Source organism: Peromyscus californicus, unplaced genomic scaffold (assembly GCF_007827085.1).
Source record: "Peromyscus californicus insignis strain IS unplaced genomic scaffold, ASM782708v3 Scaffold_4__1_contigs__length_199733344, whole genome shotgun sequence".
Taxonomy (NCBI): Eukaryota; Metazoa; Chordata; class Mammalia; order Rodentia; family Cricetidae; genus Peromyscus; species Peromyscus californicus.
This window is the reverse complement of record NW_026294562.1, coordinates 21772183-21789526: the sequence shown is the minus strand read 5'-3', so window position 1 is coordinate 21789526 and position 17344 is coordinate 21772183. Positions and strand designations below refer to the sequence as shown.

Genomic DNA, 17344 nt, shown 5'->3' with positions numbered 1-17344 from the left:
TGCCTCATAATATATATTTCCCCCAAAATCTGAGAGTACTTTGACTCACTATCTCTAAGGCATTGCTACCAGTGATAAAAACCCACTTTTTTTGCCGGGCGGTGGTGGCACACGCCTTTAATCCCAGCACTCAGGAGTTCGAGGCCAGCCTGGTCTACAGAGAGAGATCCAGGAAAGGCACCAAAACTACACAGAGAAATCCTGTCTCGAAAGAAACAACAAAAAAACCCACCCGATTTTTTTTGTTCTTCTCTCACACATTAAGTCCCACCAGCAGTTTCCCCCCCCTACTCTTCCCAGCCCCCCTCCTCCTGCTCCCCTTTCCCCCAGATCCTCCTCCTTTCCCCTTAAAACAAACAAACAAAAACAGTCCTCCCAGGGATAGCAACTGAACATGGCCTAACAAGGTATAGTAAGACTAGGCACAAACCCTCATATCAGGGCTGGGTGAAGCAACCCAGCGGGAGGAAAAAGGTCCAAAGCACAGGCAAGAGTCAGGGACACCCCCACTCCCACTGTTAGGAGTCCCATGAAAACCCATTCTTTTCATATCCTTTTTACCTTAAACAGGGCATGGTGCTTCACTCCTATAAATGCTAGCATTTGGGAGGCTGAGGGTTGCTGCAAGTTCAAAGCCAACTTGGGCTGCACAGTGAGAACCTGCCTCATAAAAACAAAACAAACAAAAAGCAACAAAAAACAAAACAAAAAAATCCCAAACTAAACAAAGAACACTTCATTAGATCATGCTGTTTAAAAAATACCAAAGGAACATAACATTTTGAACACTGAAATAATGCATAGAGTGTTTCAGTGTAGTCACTCATAACAAAAGCTGAATGGATAAGTACAGGCATTCTTGGAACTGGCAGAGCAAGCCATTTATACAATAGTTACCCTGGGCGTTTATTTTTATGATACATAAAACCCAAGTACCTCTTTTCATGAGTTTTATCAAAGGACTACTGTTTTAATGCAGGCTTAGAAACAATATGGAGGTCAGAATGTCCATTGGCCACTCAGTTCAACCAGCTGTTTCCTCTCCCTGAAACTGTCAAGCCACACTGTACTCAATGCACACTGGATGGCATGTACAGTCCTTCCTGACTTCTGAATGTTTCACATCGAAATAAAAGGAGATGTGATGTTGCTTCTCAATTTTGCTCTACAGACAAATTGCACAGTGATCTACTTCTCTTGCTTACCCTAGTGTTTTTTAGCTTTGATCAGCTTATTGCTCAATCACTTTTATTTTTCTTACAAATGATCTCTTTCATCTGACCATTTGCACAGTGGCATGCTTGGCCTGTTTTTTGTTTTTTGCTTTGTTGTTGTTTTGGTTTGATTTTTGTGAGACATAGTCTCTCTATGTTGCCCTGGCTATCATCAAGGTTGCTGTATAGATCAGGCTAGCCTTGAAATCACAGAGATCTGCTTGCTTCTGTCTCCTGAGTGCTGAGATTAAATGCTGGTGTCACTATGCCAGGCTTGGCTTGTTTTATAATCATCATCTTGCCAGATTACAACTTTTTAAACTGAACCTTGCCATAGTTGAATATTGTCACCCCTGGACCCCAAGCTAGTGAATCCAGACTCAGTAAACACTGATTCAACTCTCAGTCTCAATTCCACCTTGTAGCCAGTGCATATTATTAATTCAGTTTCCTCTCTTTGTCTCGAATCACTTTTTAACCTTTATTTCAGAAAGTTTCAAATGTTTAAATTATAGAGAAAACAGTACTTCATTTCCTATTTTAATAGTTAACTCATCTGTTTGCATTTCATCATGAATCTCCAAAGGATATACTTAAAAATTGTAGCCACAACAATATCATGCTTAAAAATGAAACAATAATAAAACAGCCAATCAGTGTTTAAATATTCAACTCTCTTGAAAAAAAAATGTGTTTAAGAATTGTACTGTGTATTCTAGGCTGACCTTGAATGTGAGATTTTTCCTGTCTCAGCCTCCTGAATGCTGGGATTGCAGGGGTATGCCATCACAGCCAGCTCTCTAGAGTGTCCTGGTGTGCTCTGTTGTTCTGTGCCAAATATTTCCTAGGAAATGGTATGTAGGTCTGGAAGCTCATCCTTCTTCTTTCCCTCCCTCCCCTTCCTCTCCCCTCTCTTCTCTTACAAGTAAAACAGCTCCAGACAGGATGGGTTATGCTTCCATGAGAAGGTACATGAGGAAGGTTTTGTACCTCCTTTTGTGATGCAAACAGCATTGATGATTATCACTTAAACACATAACTCTCCTAGTTGTTAGCAAACAGTGTCACACAAGTGCTGTCAGTGCTGTCCCTTTCTTCTCTGTGTGCCTTGAAAGAGAACTTTCCGCATGAGCCATTTGGTTGTCTGGTACAGTTTGTGCAACAAACGCCCTGGAGTGTTGATAGTCCCCCTGTCATAAACATTGGCCATGTTACATGTCTGTTGGGTTTCAACTCACTGTGGTTATTATTTCGATTGTTGCTTCAACTTTTCCTTCTTTGACTAATGGCGTCTACCTGGGATTGGCCCCAAGTCATTCTTTTTTGGATAGCAGCCCTGCTTTCTGGTGTAACAAAATGCTTCAGACTCATATTCTCACATGCTTTCTGCCTTAGGCTTGGGCTCAGCTATTTTTTCAAAGAGTCTGGTTCATTTTAGTGGGGAATAATAGTGCAGATCACAGTCTTGATGGTAGGATGTATAGAGAGATTCCTTAAAGAGGCAGTGTCCCCAAAGACTGATTGACCAATTAAAACTGCTAAAACTGCAACTATGTGGAGATGTTAGACTATTACAGTCCCAGAGGCTAATTACCTTATTTTAGGTAATTAGCTCCCTGAATAGCTCCCAGCCACTCCTTGCCCACCTGAGTGTTAGAACTAACAACCTGCGACAAAAAAAGCCTTTGAAATCTACTAACTTAGCTGACACTAGCTTCTATCAACCCCAAAGCTAAGAATGCCATCAGATTATATCTTGGGACTCCAGAAAAGCCTCCCCTTCTCTGATGTATCCACCAATGGATTTTACACTTGACTTAGGACTATAAAACTTCATGATATAATTTTTATGGTAGCATGGAATTTGGGGCAACCCAAATCTGTGTTCCTGTACCATAGTCACAAAAATGGTTAAAAAATACATGGTCTCTTATTCGCTTTGGGATGAAAGCTGTGGGTAGTTTGGGATGAAAGTGGAAGTCAGTTGATCAAAACGCACAGGGCGTGCAGGGAGGAGCCCGTGTGTGTTTGTGAAAACAGCGTTCCAGACAGGAGGAAGGGCAGAGCACACCCCTGAGGAGGACCAGAAGGAGCAAGAGTACAGTAAATGGCAACAGCAGTGATGGACAAAGGGCACGTAGGGGCCTGGTAGGAGTTTTATTTTCCTTGTAGTGAGGTGGATCCATTGCAGGGTTTTCAGCGGGGCAGTGGTAGGCTCCTTGGTTTTATCCTGATATCATGGATGCTGTATCAAGAGTGAAACAGGAGACTGCAGAAGAGGCTGTCACAGTCCGGTGGCAAATGATAGGGTTGGCATGAGTACAGTAGCAGAGGAGGCAGTGAGAAGAGATCAGCTTCTGGATATGTTCTGAAGGAAGAAACCGCAGAGTTTGTTAGGGATTAGACATGGGCTGTAAAGAAAGAAGATTGACAAATGAGTCTAAAGTTTATGGCCTGAGATATGAATGAGACTGGAAAGCAGCATGATATTGTGGTAGCATCCGATGGGGTGAGCAGAGCTCGTGTTTCTACCCATGTCAGAAAGCAAGGGGAGAGAGGTAGGGCAGGCCCCGAACTACTCCATGAGGAGAATTGGAATTTTGCTATAGGTTATAAGGAAACTGGGGATTTTAAAAACTGGGACAAGATTATCAAGATACACATTGCAGAAAGGCCATCTCTGCAGTGGTGTGGAGAATTAGAGAATAAGATTGACAGCCCCAAACCTGCAGGTACTAATGAAAGGTGGCCAGGGAACAAGTCTGAAGCAGGTAGAATTATAGATAAATGAAAGTACTGGGGTGCTGGGTTCAAATACCAGCTCTACCATGTACGACCATTGGTCAAGATACTTAATCTTTCTGAGCTTCTGCCTCCTGGTCTGTAAAATGAGGATAATAACAATACTGAGATTGCTGGGTTATTGGGATGATGAATGAGTTAATATGCATTTAAAATTCACTCTACAGATTTTAGTTACTTAAGCATCGTTATTGCATAGAGGGGATTGGCCATTGGAAGAATAGTAGCCTCACCTACTTGGGGCATGATGTTAACATGAACAGAGTTTTAGAGGGGTGAACTGTTGTATAGACTGTGTTAGCTAGCACCTAAAGTGAAACAGAAGATCCAAGTCAAGGAGAGTTTATATGTAAAAGGACTATTTAAAGATATGCGAGAGCGCCGGGTGGTGGCACACGCCTTTAATCCCAGCACTCGGGGAGGCAGAGGCAGGCAGATCTCTGTGAGTTCAAGGCCAGCCTGGTCTACAGAGTGAGTTCCAGAACAGCCAGGTTGTTATACAGAGAAACTAAAACAAACATATATATGAGAGAGAGCCACATGCCATTAGGCTGGAGTGGAAGGGGAGATTGATAGCAGCAGTCTAGATAGAATGAGCTCACAGGGACAAGGAAAGGAGCAGGTACCAAGCCCTAGAGGGAAAAAGTTAAATAAAGCCAGGGGCACAAGAAGCCTAGCAAACTTAAGGTAATCCAAGAGGTCAAGGAGCTAGGGAATCGACCTTCTGATGTAGACAGCAGGTGGAAGCAGGGAGGATGTCTGCAAGGGCAACTCCAAAGCACCGGCACACAAACTATCAGGACTGCTTTCTTGGCTGATGTCGTCCTGTAACTGGGCTTTGGAGATTTGGGGGCAGGTTTCTACTCTCCATAGGCATTTGATGAAAACTGAATCTGAGCACAGTGAATGGTGGGTTTCTGATGCTCTCCTAATCCTGTCCCCAAAACAGAAATAGCTGCTGAGACCATGGCGTACGGTCATGTTGCCTGATTTATTTGGATTGGGTTCTCAGACTCTTTATTTTAAGGATGTTCAGAGAGAGCAGACATCCTTGTGAAGCAGAGTGACTGAATGTGAGTTTTATTTACTTACATATTAAAAGGCTTTTAACTTCTCTTGTTCCCGACTTGGGATAATGGGACATTGACTTAGAGTTGTTCAGGCAAAGATGAGAGAGTAGACACTATGACCGAGGTTACAGAAACGGAGAGGAGACAGATTTGAGAAATGGCAAGGAATAGGACAATAGTATTCGGTCACCAGTAAAATGTGGGCTGTGGGGAGGGGTCACATTTTTATAAAGCCTTATAGTTTTGCAGAACAAAGAAAGGCGTAAGTCACGGCAAGTTTAAAATACATTTGTGGGTACATCAGAGAGGCAGGTACAGCGAGATGGGGGAGGCTCCTCTACAGGCCCACGATGCCCTCTGATGACACTCTTAGCTTTGGGATTAGTGGAAGCTGGTGGTCTGCTAAGTTAGTAGATTTTAAAAGGTTTGCATCTGTTTGCCACAGGTTGTTAGTTATGACACTCAGGTGGCCAAGGAGTGGCTATTCAGGGAGCCAAAGCTAGCCCAAGGTAAGGTGGTTAGCCTCTGGACCTGCAGCATCCCAGCTTGCCACATCACTGCAGTTTTAATTGGCCAAACAGCAATTAATTGTTCTTCCAAATGCAAAATCCTATAGTTATGCACCATTTAGTAAGACACAGAAAGTCTTGCTATGCAGTTCTGGATTTATCAAAATATTCAGAATTCGCTGCGCACATCCTGTGTGGCAGGAACCGCACTGCACAAGGCAACGGATCTCTACACGGAAATGTCAGCCTTGCCCTGTTACAGACAGGACTAAAAGTCTAGAGAGAGTGCATTTCCTTCAAAGCAATCTTCAGTGGTCATGAAGTAAGTGATTTTGTGCAGAACTATGTCCTATGTCCTGTGTAATTAGCTTCCGACATGAATTCTCTGCTGATAAAGGAAATACAGAAAAAAAATCAAAAAACAAAAAGCAAAACGAAACGTGAGCTAGGAATCAGGAGGCTGTGTCTCCAGTCCTGCATTGTTGCTGTTCATTCACAAACCAGCCACTCACTCGGTGTTTACCGAGTACCTGCTCTGTACCGAGTACCTGCACTGTGGGAGTAACTGGCGTTGGGAGCATGATGGCAAACAAGAGAGGCCCACTCCGTGCTCTGTGGCATGTGAACAGGAGCAGGTGACTTAGTTTCTGTCACCTTGGATTGATGCGATGCCTGAGGTCTCCTCTAAACCTCAAATGCTAACTAAGGTTAGCAGCAGCCTTATAAGGAGAAGCTGTCCAAGTGGCTGTGGGACCTGAGGACTTATCTTCCTTCCCGAGGGCCAGCCCTTGTCTTAATTTCAAAACGAGTTCATAGATGGCTTAAAATTTGGTCAGCCTCTCACCTGCATTTGGGTCACCTTGCAAAGTCTGGGAGTGGCTATCATCCATGTTTATAGGACTTTGGAGGTAGGAAGTCAAAGCTGGGGAAATTGGATGATTTTTGCCACTTTACAGGTGGCAGAGGTCCCAAGTGAGCAGTTTACTCTGTGAGGCTTTCCAGACAATAATGTGGCTTCCCCTGTAGCTGCCCTCTTGCTTGAGTTCTTCTCCAAAGAGACAGGAAGGATTGCTCACCGTGGGATAGGAAGTGATCAGCTTCAGGGGGCAGGAACAGCGGCTCTTGCCTTCCACAGGTGTTGAATATCAGGCTACAGCTTTCTTGCTATCTGGCATCATAATTGCAGGACACAGAGTTTTTTGTTGTTGTTTTTTCTCCTCTTGCAGTAAAAAAAAAAAATGTTTTTTTTCAAAGGAGAAAAATGGATTTTTTTGTAGCAGAGAGGGTGAAGGGTATATAAAAGGACAAGGGGAAGGAGACAGTGAACTTTGAACACACAGCTTCGAGCCCAGGAAAAATAAATTACAACCCATTACAGCCCCAGGAAGCTTTCGAGTAACTACCGCAGTACTCCTCTACCAATCTGTATTTCTAGTCAATGAAAAGGACACAGGGTTTGAGGTTCCTTCCGAAACCGGGCTGGCTAATTTAGCCCCTCCCACAAGCCCTAGGGTCTGTTATATCTCTGGTCCGTGAGTACCTCTCTCACAGAAAGCCACCACAGCAGGCAGAGGCAGCAAAACAAAAACACCCAAGACAAACGAGGAAAGAGGAAGAAAACAAAAAGCTGCCCCTTATGGAAGATATAAAGGGTAAGACCAGAACTGATTTGATCCAAACCCTTCAGGGGAAAAAAAGCCCAAATCCAGAGCGAGTCCCTGAAAGAGCCAAAGGCAACGCGCCTGAATGAACTTTCCCACTCTCCTCCTGAGCCAGGCAGAGAGAGCTTTGGGAAGCAGAGCCCAGGGTTGCAGAGCAGAGTGGCTCTTGAGCAGGCTGGAGTCGATGAATATTCATAATTAATTGGTATGCAGATCTGTTTGGTTTTTTCTTTTTAGCGGCAAGTAACTGTTTTTCAGTCCCCTTGTACCTAAAGAGGCAGCTGCTTCTTCATCTACAGTCTGAAGTCATCTAGTCTCGGTTTGGGTCCCTGGCTTGCAGATGCTGGGTTCTGCGTGTAGATTTGTTTTGTTCGAATTTCCTGCTTCTTTCCTTCTGGGACATTAGCAAAGGCTCCTGCTCCTTCTCTGCCGGGAGTCGGACAGGCAAGTTAATGTGGCAAGAGGCTGTCACAACAGGACCCTAGAGTATGCGTTGTGAAAAGGCTGCAAGCTTCTTGAGCTGTGTGGGGGAGTACGTGCGCTTGTCCCCGAGAGGGAGAGAAGGGTGGAGGGAGGAAAAGGAAGAGATCCTCTTAAAAGAGCAGGTCACGTCTGACTGACCACATTAGATCTTGTCTAGGAAACTACAAGGGCAGACTGGTTTGCACAAATGGTGTGCAGTCTCTGCCTTTTACCTCTTTTGGGCATTTTCTGCCAGGACGGAGAGCCAGCTGCTTGCCAGTCCCTGGGAGCCAGGAACAAAGGGGCAATGTAGGGTCGCAAACCTACTTCATCGCCAGCTTCTAATATGCTCACAGATTTCTATCACATAGGATGCAGAGGGATTGGAGGATAACAGACAGATTTCTTCCCAATTAAAGTAGACGATAGCTGTGTGAGTTAGTACTAAGTCGTTACTGTGTGCTGGGACCTGTGTCCCTTTTAGCATGTGTGCTACGCACCCCTCACATCATCCATATAAGGTAAGTGCTGTCCTTATCATCTCCGGTTCCCCCGGGGAACGGAACAAAGTGGGTAGCTCACTCACCTTGGGACCCTGTACTTAGGAACTGTGGATGCAGGCAAGCATTCTGTACTTAGGAGGTGGAAAGTGTGGATGCAGGGGTCAGGGCTCTTCTATTCCTCCACACTGTCGCTCTGCTCAGAAGACTCTCTGGTACACAGATTCTGGGTCACCCGATTCTAGGCTTGTGAATCTCCGAAGCTACTGGGGAAGAGTCAGTGATGAAATCTAGTCTGTGAAGGAATTTGTATTTTGCAATCAAGTTTACACCACCAATCTCAGTTGGTGTTAATGGCCATTCTTCATGGGGGAGAGGCAGGCATCATTATTATGTGTGGTCTTTTACCAAAGGGAGAAATCTGAGCTTGGAGGGCTTAGACCGCATGAATCAAATGTCTAGCTGTCAAAAAGTCTAGGTCTGAGGAGAGCTCCTGTACTTCTGGTTTCTCTTCTGAACACGCGTCCCCACCCCCAGCTAGTCCTCAACAAGCTACTTTCAGTTCCCCAGGGACCTGATCTTTCCTCCTGCTCAGCCTGCTGCAAGGCAGCTTCCTCCATCTCGAAGGCCTATCTGGCTTCTTTTCTTCTTTATCCTGGAGCCAACCCACCTCTGTTTGAATTCATTTTTACTGCGAGCCTCAACTTTCTCACCTGTGAACCGAAGAGAATAATACCTGCCTCAGAGGGTTTTAAGGAGAGTAACGATCTACACAAAGCTCCTAGTGGAGACTGTGTGCTCAATAAGTACGCTGTTGCTGTTGCTCCTAGATTTGTCTTGAGTATTGCTCTCCCCTTTAAGCCTCTCCCATACTTTGGCCTAGATCAGGACCTGCCTTGGATGTTTCTACACTATCTCCCCTTTAATGTTTAAGATGGCACTCATCATACTCACCTATTTTTCTTATCTCTGTGTCACTTTCTAGCCCCAAATGAGAATTTCTGTATTTGTCTTTGGATGTATGAGATCCAGTGCACTCCCTTTCTTTTTCCAGCCTTACAAGTCATGGCCACTTTGTTGTCTGTGCAGGCAGGGTGGTGGGAGAGAGACCTCAGTCATGACAGAAGGGCAGAAGGCAGCTGGGGTGCTCACACAGGAGCCTGAGAAGATGTGGTGCTGGGAGGCATGCAGGAAGAAGCCTGAGCCTGGGTACTGATTTAGTAAGAGCCACAAGACAGTCAGTGGCCCGTGGTTGGGCTATGAGTTTCACCACATGAGGTCCACAACAAGTCCCTAGGGTCCTTATTATGAAACAGCTTAGTGGTCATAAGCCACAAGGACAAGTCCTTGATGTTGATATCATCTCAGAAAAGATGCTGTGCTTTGTCTAGAAGGTGGTATTCCCCCGGCTTTTGTGCAAGTCTAGAAGGTTCTTGTCAGCCACAAGCACCTTGAGCTCCTTAGTGGGCACTCAATCAGTAGCTAATAAACTATTATTATTGCAGTTGTTGCTCATTCAAGAGTCTGAAAGGTTTACAAGGAACCTTTGAGTTTGTAGTAAGGCTTCCCCTCCATTGATGCATCCAACTCCTAAACAGTCCACAGATATCTTTCTAGGTAGATACTCTGAAGAACAAATCGCCCCCCACCTCTAGGTTGATGGTCTTAATTGATGATGTGACTTCATGCCAAGGCACCCAGTTTGTCCAGTAGAGCTCTGGATGAATTTCAGTTTCTATTCCCCACTCAGCCAGGGACCAATGTGGAGATTTTTAGTTATCTCCTAGCATACCTTTGCTGTCTCTGAACAAAACATCTGGTTTGATAAATAGTGTTTCTCTAGCCCCACTTTATAGAACCTTGCTGTCTGAGGCAGTGTATTCTGGTAATGAAAGAAAAGCAAACACTGCCGAGTTTGGCCCTGGGTAAAATCAACGCACACTGTTTGTTCCCAGCACCCCTCTTTTCCTCTTCCTGGCATACCTTCAAAGCAACTTCACAAATATTGTTTGTCTGCCATTTGTAAGTACCTGTGCCAGCTCCTTGGGATATAAACAGTTTGCACATGATGTAGTAGGGGAGGGAAACATACGAAACCAATTCTAATGGAAGCCAGACCCTGTCAAGTGCTAATAATAGCTAACATTGATTATTGAGTGCCGGACACTAATGTTTTATATGTGCTGTCTCATATAATCTCCACAACAACTCTTCGGGATTGATTTATGCATGTCACAGTTACAGAAGGAAGTCACTTGGCCAAAGTCACATGGCTGCTAAGAGGCAGAGGGGGCGTTTTTGCCCATGTGGTCAGTCTGTAAAGCCTGAACTAAACAGATGAGTCCTACCTCCCAAGAGCCATGAGAGCAGTCCAATGACTGTGCCATGAGGAGCACAACTCAGAGCAGTGACTTCTCAGAACCCTTCTCAAAGAATGGGCTGCTTTCAGCTGGACTTAGAAAGATAAGTGAAGTCCAGTGCCCACAGAACGTCCCTTCCTTCCCCAGTCAATAACGCCAGGGGAACTCTTCTTTTTACTAACCCTGGACTGAAGATAGAAAGCTCCCCCTCTTTTCCACTTTCTGCGCGGGACCTATCTGCGTCCTGTCCTGGAGATTTGAAGGCAGAATTGCGGAGAGTCTTGACCGTTGTTGTGACCAGTCCTGACAATTGCAGAGTTGGGGATTACCAATCATGCAATTAAATAAACATTTACAGAGTGATCATCTGCACATGAAATGATGTCCTTAACCATGATTTCCCCTCATAGTTACAGAGTACATGCTGGGGTACCTCTGGCGGCAGTGATTGCAATTCGCAGGGCCCTTAATTGGCCCAAGCGCCCTTTTCTCCCCTGTGGCGGTACAGCTTCTCCATTCTTGTCAGTAGTTGTGACCAAGGGAGGATTTAATTCAGGTGTGCTGGGCGGCTCGGCCTGCACAGGGTGATGGTGAGGCCTGTGGGAAATTACGTGGAGTTGACTCCTTCAAATATTTTGGAGGGAGGCCAAAACTAAGCCCTTGTGGTGGAGAATCAGCAGGCATTTTGATGATTTGACAGAAGGGAGAGGGGAGGCATGAGATTAGTAAAGTGTGCGTGTGCGTGTGCGTGTGCGTGTGCGTGTGTGTGTGTGTGTGTGTGTGTGTGTGTGTGTGTGCATGTGTGCGTGCATGTGCGTGTTTCTGGGATCTTGTTTCTCAGACTTTAACATGCACATGCACCTTTGAAGATAATAAAATTCAGACTCTCCTTCAGAAGCTCTGGGCTGAGGCTGAGGACCTGCAATTCTCCCACAGGCCAGACGGTGATGCTGACCCTCCATGGCCACCTCACTGGCAGTGTCAGAAGGTCATGTCTTAGTCTCAGGGCTTATTTGGTACCCATGGATCAACCCCTCACCCCACACTCTCTGAGATGCCATGTGGAGCCGCTGATGAGCTATACCATTGCAGGATAACGGGAAGCCTAACTCATTTGTACTCTCAGAGGACTATATGCCCTGCGATGGGATGTTCAGGCCTCTAGTTTGCTATGACTTAGAAACAAGCCCACCTTTTCAGCACACAATCTACTGCAGAACAGAAAGGCCTTTTGTTAGAGTTCTTAAATATTTTCACCTTTCAAAAGGTTTGTTACTTTTAATGATGTGAATGTGTGTGTTTGTGTGGGTATAAGCATGGGAGTGCAGGTGTCCATAGAGGCCAGAGGCATCACATCACCTGCAGCTGGGAGGTACAGGCAGATGTGAGCCGCTGACATAGGTCATGGGAACAGAATGCATGTTCTCTCCAAGAAAGGACGTGCGCCTAACAGCCGAGTCACCTCTCCAGCCCCCGTTTTTAACTTTTCTCTGTTTCCCCATAGTCCCCAGCTCCCCTAAGCTTCTCTTATTCTCCACTTTCAGCTTGAACAGGGCTGGAAACTCATGTGTGGCTGCCTATAGAATCCTGTGCTGGACCTAGAAGTCTCAGGGGAGGTGGGGGTTGCAGGAACTCAGGGCTCTGAGATTGGGTATTGTCTATACTGCATATCTAAAGTGGGAATGATCCTAGTTGCAAAGGTAGGAAAGTGGATTCAGAGAGGAATGCTGGGATTTCTTTAGCATAGCTGGAAATTTCTCTGGTCCTGCGTTGCCCAGCAGTCTGGATGAATCTCTCCCACCTGCGGGTCCCACAGTCGCTTATAAAATAATTACTCAGAGGCTTATCAAACTGTATGGCCTATGGCTCAGGCTTGTTGCTAGCTAGCTCTTTCATCTTAAATTAACCCATTCCTATTAATCTATATGTTGCCACGTGGCCATGGCATTACTGGTCTGCTGGCATCTTGCAGCTACTTGGGTGGTGGCTGGCGTCTCTCCCCTACTCTCCTTTCCTCTTCCTGTCTCTCTCTTGGATTTCCTGCCTGGCTATAACCTGACTCGCCACAGGCCAGAGCAGCTTCTTTATTAACCAGTCATAGCAGCACATATTGACAGCATCAGAAAGACACCCCACAGCACTTTAGCTTTAGAAAATTGAGGGGATTGTGAGCAGAAAACATTGTTGGGGAGTTGAAGCTGTGGAAGATGTTTTCTGATGGGCACACAACTTGTAATTTTTCGATTCTGTATTATCAAAGTGACTTTAGAGACCAAATTATAGAACTTGCCCAACATAAAGAGGAATTTCTTTTGTTTTTTAATTTTTATTGTTTTATGTAATAGATTTTTGACTTAGACAAAATGTCTCTTGCACACACACGCGTGCGCACACACACACACACACACACACAAACAAAACAAAAACTAGGCTTGTGATCCTTTTGCCTCAGCCCCTTGGTGTTGGAATATGGGCATGTGTCACCAAGCCTGGCAAGAAAAAAATGCTTTATAAAAGGAGAAAATAAGTAACAATGACATTTCAAAACAAAAAAGAAAAAAAAAAGGCTAATGCCCTTGAGGTAGAATACAAGAAAGTAGAAGATGAAGGAATGGAATGTAAGGAATTATTTTTTGTGGTCAAAATTCAAGGAATCATCTCAGAGATGTTTCTCTTGGCCTCATACAGAGTGTGTGTACAGTTCCTCTGTGTCCACGAGGATGCCAGTGGTATAGTGCATACCGTGAGAACTCCCAAGTAATCCTGATTAGGGTGAGGACAGGGCCGCGAGAGCTGCGGGCGGGGGCTGCCCCTCTTATTTCGCCTTTACTTGAGTACTACCTTGAAGAAAAATGCTAACACCGTGATCATCAAGCTATATACAGCTTTAAAGTCTGGCTTTTAGAAGGTGTGAATCACAAGTATTCTCCATTTGGTGACTGTAAAAACTGTCCACACTTTTTACAGTCACATAGTAGATTTATCCATTTCCGTCTTTTGCAGAGGAACTTCTTTCCTAAACAGGGGTGCACTTGGAAGACGGAATCCCAGAAATAGGATTACTGATTTAAAACCTGCAAATATTTTCTGAAGTTCTCTCTCCCCATTGCTAAGTTGCCTTTTCAAGGCCAAGTTGGTTCCAAGGTCAAGTCTGTTCGCAAGACATGGGCCCTTCATTCCACTGCCGCTCCCTGTTTTCTGGCATCCCCAACGGTGTTCAGGATTGGTTAAAACTAACTGTATCAGCTTTAAAAGTCTTTGTAATTTTTTTAGTTACTTGGAATCTTCACACAGTATGTTTAGTCTTTTGCATAAAGTCTACAGTCTTTGCTCATTTATTACTAATTTGCATTTTATGTTTTTAATTTAATTTCTATGAGTGATTCATTACCTAAAGCTATTTAATTTTCTGCTATACTTGCAATAGTTTTGTGGAATCTGTTCCTAGTGTTTTCATAATATTTTATACTGTTTTTTATGAAGAGATCCAACACAGTCTTTTACATAAAGCTTTGTAGTTTATAGTTTGATACTGTATTTATATTGCCTCCTTAACCCATAGTAATATGTTTTAAGTTCTAAATGATTCTTATTTTTGTTTAGAATATTATTAATTTTTCATTTGCTTCTTAATGGTTAGAGAATATGATTTTATAATATCTGAAATATCCTTGTAAATAAACACATGATGAATTTTTATAAACCCATGAATACTTATGAATGCAATATATTACTTTTAAAATATAAAATTGATATTAACCAAATTAATCTCTTTAATTATGTTGTAATTCATCTCCAATTATAATTTTCCCTTAAGTGAAAATATAGTGTATATGCATTCACTGAGTTTGAGAGCGTGTTTGTGTGTATGTATGGTGTACATGTGTTTGCACATGTATGGGTGTAGGTAGAGACCTGAAGTTCATGTTAATGACTTCCTCGAAAACTGTCCACCTTGTATATTAAGTCAGGGTCTCTGGCTGAACCAGAAGCTTGCTTGCTGGCAGGCCAATCCGCTGTTTATATCTACCTGTCTCTCCTGCTCAAGACAGGCATTCCCAGTTCTGCCTGGCTGTTTACAGGGGTGCTGCTGATTTAAACTCAGGTCCCCATGCTTCACAGCAAGCACTCTTAACAACTGAGCCATCCCCCTATTCCCAGACCTCAAGTACTTTGAAAGAATAAATTGTCTTGTTGGTGCTAATTTGTGACAGCAGCCATTTTAGGACGCTAATATGTATTTAATAAATGGATATGAAGTTACTATAGTTACCATACAGATGTATTTGGGCCACACACTGCTCTAATCACTTTACAGATGTTAATTTAGTTTTGAAACAACATCAGAGATTGGTGTTATTTAATTTCTCCATTTTACTGATATTTGAGGGGTGAGAACAGTTAAGCAACTCAGCTAATGTCTCTTAGTTGGAAACTGTGGAGTTCAGACTCAAATTCTAGGCGTTGGTCTCATTATTATTTGGAGATATGGCTTACATACCACATGACTCATGCATTTGAAACCTACAGTTTGCTGGGTGCTAGTATAGCTCCATAATTGTGGACGATTGTCACAATCAATTTGGAACATTTTTGTCATTTCAAAGCCTCTGCACCCATTAATAATCACTTCCCATTTCCTATCTGCTCACCCATCCGTCCCCTCTTCCAGACCCCAGGCCAACACAGTCTAGTTTTTATCAGTAGCCCTGCCTAGCCCAGCTATGTACTGTTTATGACATTCTATGCTGAATCACATTTTAGCTGTCTGTTCATCATTCAATGATATGGGGGCCGTTTCATATCTTGTTTTTTGTTGTGAAGGATGCTGTTTTGCACATGCCTGGACAAACTTTGTCTGTAGACAGTACTTTAATTTCCTTAGGTATAAACCTGGAGTGGAGTGGTTGGGTCATATCTATGTCTACTCATTTGAGGCACAGCTAGACTATTTACTGAAGTAGGTGTGCTATTTCACACACCAGAGTGTGGTGTTCTAGTGTCTTTACATCATCATCAGTACCTGGTGTTGTCTGTCATTGGTTAGAGCCTTCCTAACAGGTGAAGAGTGGTGTCTTGGCGTGGTTTGGGTCTTGTTTCTGGGTGGCTGATGCAGTTCTTCATGAGATCTCCAGGCAATTGTGCGTCTTCTTTGAAGAAATGTCCATTTGGATTGTTTATTAGTTTTTTTAGAGTTTGACTTTTTATTGTTGGTTTGCAGTGACTGTGTATTTCTTTTGTTCAGATGGATGACTTTCAAATTTTTTTCTGTATTCTAAAGTTATCTTTCCATTTTTTATGATAACTTTTGTTGTACAAAAGTTGTATATTTAAAGACATTTATAAAGATATTATATCTTTGGTTTCTTATGTTTTTGATGTCATCTCTAAGAACTCAGTGCCTAATCCAAACTCATGAAGTCATTTATATCTGTGATTTTTTTTAGATTTATTTAATTTTGTGTGTGTATTTCGCCTGCATATATGTGTACCTCACGCATGCAGTGCCCATGGAGGCCATAAGAGGTCATCAGACCCCTTAGAACAAGAGTTGCTGATGGTTGTGAGCCACCATGTGTGTGCTGGGAATCAAACCTGGGTCCTCTGAAAGAGTAGCAAGTGTCCTTTACTGCTGAGAATCTCTAGCCTCCTATGTTTTCTTCTGCATTTTTATGGTTTTAACCCTATATTTAGATTTCTGATTCTTTCTGTTTTTTCCCTCCTCTCCCCACCCTTCTTTTGAATATCCAGTTACCCCAGCATCCTTTGTAGAGAAAAGTGTTGCTTTTCTTAGTGAATTATCTTGGCATAGTTGGGAATGAATTTGCTGCACATGAAAGTCTGTTTCTGGACTCTCAGTTTCGTGTTCACCCCAGACTGTCCTGGTCACTGTTACTTTGTAGGGAACTTCACAATCAGAAGTTTGAGTTCTCCAACTTTGCTTCTCTTTTTCGAGATTGATTTGCTGTTTTGTGCCCCATGGATTTTCAAATGAATGTTTGACCATCTTGTTAATTTCTGCAAGAGGAGCTGCTTGAGATTTTGATAAGGATTATACATTATGCTGATAAGAATGATATGTTAAGCTGAACATAAATGTATTTGGAGAAGATTGTTGTTTCATCTCTGGCACAGTGGCTGCTCCTTAATCTACTGCTATTTCAGCCATCAGTTGCTACTCCGCAGTTACCAGCCTGCTTCTCTGGCAGTAGCCTGGCTGCTCAGGCTGCAGCCTGTCAGGAATTCTGTTCCTGCAGGCATTGGCTCTGCCACTGCTGCTAAAGGTAGCTTTAACTAAATCTCTATTGTTCTATTTATAAAAGCTGGGGTTGAAACCTGCTCTCTCAGAGAGGCTGAGTAGCACCTAGCTAACCTCTCCTTGCTGGTGTCTCCCAAAAGCCTGTCCTTCCACTTAACCAAAACAGAAAAATCTGCACCACTCAAAATCCCTCCCTACTACTTCTAATGTGTCTATCAAGTGCCCTCTGATTACTTTCTGTCAACTAGTTGCTAACTCAGCCTCCTGATCCAAGGTTAATTTTATTTAATTACCACAAATGCAAGCTCAGGGTTCACAGTGTGATTGAATATATCCCAATAATTGTCATTTTAAAATTATCAAAGACTGGTCTGTAGCTCTGTGATAGAGTTCTCAATAAGCTCAAGGCAGTCTGTAGCACTGGATTTTAAATAGATGAATGAATCATAATAAAAATAAGACTTCTTATCCACGAACATGTGGTAGCTCTCTTTTTATCTCCATCTT

At 43.4% G+C, this 17344-nt stretch overlaps 1 protein-coding gene across 2 annotated transcripts in view; it reads left to right on the top strand.

The window, feature by feature from the left end:
- Entpd1 (ectonucleoside triphosphate diphosphohydrolase 1) overlaps positions 1-17344 on the top strand; it is a 117100-nt gene that overhangs the window by 29625 nt on the left and 70131 nt on the right. Inside the window, exon 1 of one of the 2 annotated variants that reach the window (XM_052712345.1) lies at positions 7117-7247. The exons of the other annotated variant lie outside the window; for it this stretch is intronic. Coding sequence (XP_052568305.1) covers positions 7232-7247 — 16 coding nt within the window. The 5' untranslated portion in view covers positions 7117-7231. Of the gene's footprint in view, positions 1-7116; positions 7248-17344 lie in introns of those variants that run through there. 2 annotated transcript variants of the gene reach the window in all.